A 7500-nucleotide genomic window follows, 5' to 3' on the forward strand; every position below is an offset into this window, starting at 1 on the left:
ACCACTGCTCTTAGCCAATCAAATTGAAGAAATTTGTCATGTAGTAGTATTACTACCTTTACCCAAATAATATCAAACAAATTTCATCAAAGAGTTCTAATCATTATTCTTTGATGATTTTTGCAGGCATAGTATTAAAACTTGAAAAAAATCAAAGTTTAAATGCATGCCCACCCTTGCCATTCTTAACGTCAGACAATAGGAAACAGTCCTGGATAACAAATTTAAACTATTATTTTTGGTAATTGCTAAGAAGACACGCTTTGTTTTAACTATTCAGGGGGAAAGATAGCAAATAGTGAGGTAGTCCCTTTAACATTGGCAGTTTCTGAGTCCTCCCTGCAGAGCGTATAGCATTGTGTGACGTCGAGAGGTCTAGAATTATTGAACGTAACAGATTTAAAATTTTTCGTCATATTTGTCTCTTGTCTAACATGAAATTCCAGTCAGTCTGGATTAGAGGATTGGATTGTGAAGATTGTGCGAGTAGAATGCTACCAGAATATGAAGTTGTTATACCCTGCTCTTCAATTAAGTTTATGATTAGCTTAAGATGGAAATTCAGTTTATTACGTACAGAAATGATGCTGGCAGGTGTTTTTGCTAGTTAGAAAATCATTCTTGTGTACACGTAAGTATATTACGTGTAACGATTCTACTTTGTCCACTTGGAGATAATGATGCAAGTGCCACATTCGTAAGTTGAAAAGTATTTATTGATAGGATGAAAGAGTTGTTAACTTATTATTATTATTATTATTATTGTAAATAGTGTTTTTATCGTTATTAAAAACTGGTTTCAAAGCTCAGTTTTTGGAGTTGACTATTCTATCGGATTCATTAAAATGTTGCATCTAAGTCATCTTTGAGGTTCCAATGCAAAGACCTTTAGTATGGACCTGAAAGAAAATACAATAAGCAAAGAGATTAGAGAGGACATTAACTATATGCGACCACATCTCGTGAGGAGCTACCTAAAACACCAAACTTTTTCAGTCAATGCCCTATAGTTTGAGCTTCTCATAGGTGACTGCTACCAATTTTAGGGGGAAAGTGATATAATTCTAGGGGTACATTCCTTTGGGGTGATCAAGATTAGGATCAGTGATCCGAGATCACTCGGAACATGTTGCATCAAATGAACCGATTAATCAACTCTGGACAAGGATCCATCGGTTCATTTGATCTACCATGATCCGAGTGATCAAGGATCACAGATCCTGATCCTGACCATCTCAAAGTAACGCACCCTAGGTCTGCCATAAGTGTTACATACTATAGCACCTGCATATCAGAGTATCCGAGACACATTTAGGGATATGAAATACCCTGTTTATATGTCATATCAGTCATAGGCTACTTTTTATCAGCAATTGAAAAACACTTTCATACCCTGTGGTGGTGGTTGTTCTACTCTCACCTTGTTTCATTTGCAACCATACAACTCCACTCGTAGACATATGTGGTTATACCAGTGAGTAGGAACGATTCGAACATAAAGGGCCCAGAATGGCACCTTAAGAGAGTGGTACTGCACCGAGTTTGCGTCCCAATTTCCACTTAAAAACTGAAGCAAATCCAAAGCAACGAGGGTTAGAGGTTTGGTGGCCGGTGGTTGGGTAGCTTTCTCTTACGTGTAGGTGAAGAAAAGTGGACTCAAACAGCAAGACGTTTTTGATCATGGAAAAAGTTAATTTATACTTCAGAACAGTTCTGAGAAAACAGTAAAATAGAATATATGCACTTTATTTGAGAGTCTCCGATTTCGCACTAAAGTACTAATTGAGGACACTATTTTACGTCTCCAACTGAAGACGGGGCCGCCATTTCAATTGGTCATCCAAGCGACCCGAAGGTATAGCCGCATGCAGGGCCAAGTTTCTAAGTTATTTTAAAACCCTGAGTATTGGTCCGGCCCCGGGAATCGTACCCACGACCTTCCGCTTTACAGTCAAGCGCTGCTGAGCTATTCCTGCTGCGCTTAAATGTGAAAATCTGAAACAAACAAAAAACAGAACTGACACTCCTCTGATCTCATAATAAAATCCCCAGGCAAAGTGGCTGGTAGGAAAAAAATCCAGTAAAAATCCTTTGGAAAATAAACGGTGAAACTCTATTGGACATCGAGGAAAAGTACGCAACTGCACTGACCTGTACGTTTGTGACCCAACTATAAATGTTTCCATTGTTGTTGCTTTGAACTTTGTACCCTGTTACCCAGGCTGCCGGAAGAAAGAGTCCTCTCGGGCCGCCTTGTGTGGCAATGGCGGTTATCTTATGCCTTGAGCCTAAGTTAATCTGTCAAGAAATTCAAATAAAGTGAAGGGCATCTCTTGTCCTTCAAATTCATGTAAATTTCTCCTGCAGTGTACTGTGGTACAGGACGTTTAAACCGGGAGGGTTAGGCCCGTTTCAAACTTCGTGCTATTGCCGTGCCGAAATCAATTGATCGAATTGAATTCGACTTTAGCACGGCAGCGGCGCGACGTTTGAAACCAAATCTTTCTATCGCCGTGCCGAACTCAATTAATAAATTATAAATACATTAGAATGTAATTAAAAGTTTGTTAATCCGTTCCTTTATCTTCGTGTTATATTTTCGGCAACAGCCGTTCTATTCGACTGAATTAAATTCGATGTCTGAAACCAAGTCGTGCAAGTGTCGTGCCGCAGTCGAGCCAGCTTAACATGGCAGTAGCACGACGTTTGAAACAGGCCGTAGGTACTGTTTAAAAAACGAGCAGGAGTGTATTATCAGGTTTAAAAACTCGAGGCGAAGATTTGTCATATCTCAGACTCTTTTTCAGTCGCTCCTGTTTCAAATCTAAGGAAAATTTCACCACGAACCTCATTACTTTCTACAGGTCTTTATAAAGCGTTTTCAAATGACGTCACGTCCGCCATATTGATGTCCCGAAACAATGAAAGGCCTTTGCATAAGCAGTAGCATTATCGGCATATACATCCGGTGGTGAGTCTATATATAATTGAACCATAATAGAGTGGATTAAAGTGGTGTTGAAGACTTTGCCCCCTAGCCTGTCCACAGACGTTTTTCTTTAATAATTTTTTTTGAAAATACCAACCCGGCCTCTGGCGCTTGAGGTCAATAAATCCCCCGCGGCTTTTATTTCCATACGAGCGCGCAACGATATCAAAAAACAAAATATAGGGTCTGTGAACAGGCTAGTGCCTCTTTGCTTTAACAAAGCGAATTCAAATTCCCCATACATTTTACCTGCAGATATTCTCCTATTGCGTTCCTTGCGGTACACCAGGCACCATTCCCTTTCGGGCCCGCGTTCAGATGTAGCCGAGCTTGATGCGGCTCAAAGTAGAGCTGAGAAGAGCTAGCACGCAGTTGCGAGTCACTTATTTTGCCTTTTTCAAGACCTACAGCGGAGTAACATCCTTGAAAAAAGATACGTTCGCATAAATAGTTGAAATATGTTTTCATGTTTTTACAATCTAAGACATTTGATTAAAACGGAGTTGAGAGTTAAATTAGAAAACATTCTTTTTTATGAGCAACAAGGAATCAAAAACAAGATGGTAGTATCGTTGCAGTACGTCATCTTCCCGTACTGAACGACGAATTAAGTTGCATATACAAGAAGTATCTTCGCTTCTATGAAGAACTGCTTTTAGAAACTCTTGCTATTGAATTATACAATCCCAGCTAAATAAAATATATATTTAGAACTGCGTCCGTATTGTGAACAAAGCTGGTAAAAAGTCTAAGGCGTTGCGCAAATTAATTGATGATGATGATGATGATAACTGTATTGATGATGGTAGTCATAGTAATAACGGTGGTGATGATAATCATGATGATTATTATGGTGACAATGACGTGCCTTAAGAATGTTCCCGAGCTAAGCTCAAGGTAAATAAAGTACTAAAGTGACGACGTCATTAGCCTGCGTGGCAGTCATAAAAATGAAATTTCTGAAATTATGGGATTTGTCAGGATATTCTGAAAGAACAATGTCCAAGAGGCCTACTTACCAAAAATGAGCACTTCGGGGCAAATTTTCTCTGAGATGTTAGCGGGTTATACTCACAAAACTCCATACAAACCCTTCGAAAAAAAATTTAGAAGGGTTTGTATGGAGTTTTCTAAGTATAACTGGGTTACGATCTAGGAGAGAATTTGCCCCACAATGCTCATTTTTGGCAAGAAGGCCTCTTGGACATTGTTCTTTCAGAATATCCTGACAAATCCCATGATTTCAGAAATGTCATTTTTATGACGTCACACTTTAGTACTCTATAATGGGCTTTGAAGAGCCCTTTCAGAGCTTTGATAAGTTCAGTGTCTTAGACTACAATGATTCTCATTAGTTCAGTGTGACACACCACGGTCGACACGACAACTCACCTCGATTATTGCTACATTTGTACAACTGATTAAGTTGCTGTCTGTCCACCACCGATAGGCCCTTTCGCTGACCCATCACCACGTGGGGCCCGGCACGTGACTCTATTGTATTTCTTCCGTTTACGCTCCAGCTATTACGGGGCAGATGCATGAGTGATGTGTAGTCATATGGTGCCCCTAAACGGTCCACTTGGCCATGACTGTACTTTCTAAAGTTTCCCTCAAATCCTTACAGAACGTACAATTTCAAAAGTCAATTAGTCCAACAGATGTTCTTAGCTCCCCCAAAAACATTCCATAGGAGGTTAAAAGCATTCACCAATCACTTTGGAATAAGATTTAATGCATCTAACTTGGATTGATTTTCGTCGATTTAATTTTCGTTGAATTGAAATAAACTCAACATACAGTCTCTGCAAAATATTAGACAGCAAATCACACAGGCTTCTCCAGACTTTCCTAAACATTTCTATTAAAAAAATACGAATTTTTATACGCTACCAGTTAACCGTGAAACCGTAAAGTTTTCTGGTGAAAAAAAGTGAAATGAAGCTTTCCGGCCAGGATGTCCATGGGAATGTTTCATCCTCGAATCTATGGGTCTCTAATCTATACTCGAAGCCCAATTTGAAGGTCTCTATCTTCCTGATGCCGTGGCAGACACTCACTACTATATTATAGTGAATTTACGGGCGAGGCTCTTTATTGACTGATACATTGTTCCTTACCAGGTCTGATATTCTTTGAATATATAATGACATAGGCGTCCCTGTCCGGTCGTGAGCTTGTGTGAAAAAAGCCCAGAGTGTGCATTAACTCGTGTAGGATAATGGCCTCGTGTTCACATCCATATCCTATGGAAACAACTTGACCATTGGAGTCCAAGGTCCGGCCAACACAGGAATAGCATCTAGAACATATAATGATTTCTAAAGATCAAAAGGAAGGGGTTTAAGGGGTTTGTATACTTATTTTTACCCTCTCCACTAATTTGAGTCAAAAACTGGGATGCTGAAGTAGACTCTGACCTTGTTTTTTCGTCATTGTGTTCTTTTTTAAGTCCATTAATTTTAGTGTCCTTCTACCCATGCATGTTTCCAGTTACGTTTTGGATCAGCCGAGCTAAATTTTAAGAGACAAAAACGTCCAAACTGCCGGATCTGCCCTTTAAATGACTTACTCTTGCCCCGGCTGCGTGCATACACGTAGAAAATGCAGAAAAAAGGCTGCCTTGGGTACAGGGGCTTCTGGGAATTTTTGGCTGTAGTAGCAGGGCAGGGGGTCATTTGGAATTTTCAGTTTGCAGGGCATGGGATCGCGGAGAAGCTTCAGAAACGCAAAGGCACGTGGGAAGACTCAACTTGAAAAGCGATTTTCACGTTGAACATTCCAAAGTGCCTTATCTTTTTAAAGCGCTTTCGTGATCCTCAGTCTTGCTGTACATCTAAACGCTCGGCCTCCCTCTTAAGGTTCACAGGGGTGTGTAAGCAAAGAAGTGAATAGGCTATATTTCGAGTTCCAAAGATTCTCACTTTCCAAACAAGCAAGGCCAATGCAAAACCTTTCTTGTAAAAATGAGCATGAGAATAAGAAATAATTGCCATATCGATTGCCTTGCACTTAGCCTCGCTTTGAAAAAGAGGCTTGGACAACTCGGAAACGGCCTTTCAGAGAAGGCGCCCAAAAAGGACTAAACACGACCCCCGATGCATGATCAGTTTTCCTCTCTGTCATTGGTCACGTCTGCCACTGGGTATACCCGCGGGTACACCTGATTTAGAGAGAACGTTTTTGTGTGTGTGCACTTTAATTTATTCCCGATTTGTCCAGTCTAGTTTTTCGGTTTTTCAGTTTAAGATCAATTTCCGCGATAAAAATTCACATTAAGCCAGAAAATAGTCTAAGGCGATCAATAATTCCATGTTGTACCAAACAGGATATGTCAAAGCCTGTTTGAATCTCAGTGGATTAAGCTGGTTTTCAGGTTAGAACACATAGCGTAACCATAAGGTCACTACATCTGCGTCGAATCCATTGGCAAACTGGAGACCATAACCTATGAAAAATATAGTTAATTACGTCAGTTCTTACCCTTGTCCTCGTATAAACCTAACGAAGTATTTTTCACTTGCCCGAGGAATGAAACGAACGCACGAAAGAGTTTTCAAGGCCTGCATTGCCTTGGTTATCACTGTTCTTGCAAGCATCGCTGCGAACGAAATAAAATATTTTAGGAAGGTGGCAAGGTTACTAATGACTCATGCTGAATACAGAACATATATGGCAGTCTATCTCAGAAAGGATTCCTCACCGACAAATTAAGGAAGTTGTCATTAAATTTTCCGCCATTATTAACTAATTGTAAAACTACAAGCTTCTCCGATGTTTTGTTTTGATCACACCCATCGCAAACGCGTCGAGTCAAGCTCGCCAAATTCTTTAATTTTTTATTGGACAAACTCTAAAAAAACAAGTGAATAAATGTTTCTTTTTACCAACGTTATTGAAGGAAAAAATTCTTCAAGGATCCTGATACTACACATTATTCTAACTAGGGTTAGGGACTTGTCAGAAATAAGCAGGGGGGAGGGGGGGGGGGTGGGAATTTTAAAATTGGGTTCGGAAATGAGGTGACCAATCCCTGCAATGCGAGTGAAATTTGCTAACCTTCCCCTTGACCTTGGCCTAAAATATCATGACCCTCCCCCTCTTGTATAAATGATAAAATTTAGTTCTTACAATACACTAGGGTGAGTCAGTATTATGAAAGCTCAAAATATATTTCTAATCCGTTCTTTGTAATGCCATATACATACATTTTAGATGACAGCATTAAGAGTCCGACTCTGATTCTGACAGCTGATCACTCGACTCTCCTAAGTTCTCCCAGGTTTTTTTTTACAGAATAAAGGACTTCTTTTTTCTTCTGTGGGTGAGCCTCTACATGATCACGGACACATATCTGCATGACCCTCCCCCTTTTAACGGCCCATTTTTCATGACCCCTCCCTTTTCTGCAGTCTCAAAAAGTTGTGACCCTCCTTCTGTTTCCACCCCCCTCCCCCACTACTTATTTCTGACAAGTCCCTTAGTTTAAGAACAACTTAGCCTGCGTGGCC

General features: G+C 40.1%; 1 protein-coding gene across 1 annotated transcript in view; it reads right to left on the reverse strand.

Annotated features, from left to right (window-relative positions):
• LOC140948580 (zinc metalloproteinase nas-1-like) overlaps positions 1-7500 on the reverse strand; it is an 8223-nt gene that overhangs the window by 472 nt on the left and 251 nt on the right. The window contains exons 2-8 of the mRNA XM_073397833.1: positions 6473-6590; positions 5110-5291; positions 4382-4609; positions 3239-3411; positions 2152-2298; positions 1421-1567; positions 1-899 (exon numbers count right to left, since the gene is read on the reverse strand). The exon at positions 1-899 is cut by the window's left edge and continues 472 nt beyond it. Coding sequence (XP_073253934.1) covers positions 1427-1567; positions 2152-2298; positions 3239-3411; positions 4382-4609; positions 5110-5291; positions 6473-6590 — 989 coding nt within the window. The 3' untranslated portion in view covers positions 1-899; positions 1421-1426. The remainder of the gene's footprint in view (positions 900-1420; positions 1568-2151; positions 2299-3238; positions 3412-4381; positions 4610-5109; positions 5292-6472; positions 6591-7500) is intronic.

The sequence above is a fragment of the Porites lutea genome, chromosome 9 (genome assembly GCF_958299795.1).
Source record: "Porites lutea chromosome 9, jaPorLute2.1, whole genome shotgun sequence".
Lineage (NCBI taxonomy): Eukaryota > Metazoa > Cnidaria > Anthozoa > Scleractinia > Poritidae > Porites > Porites lutea.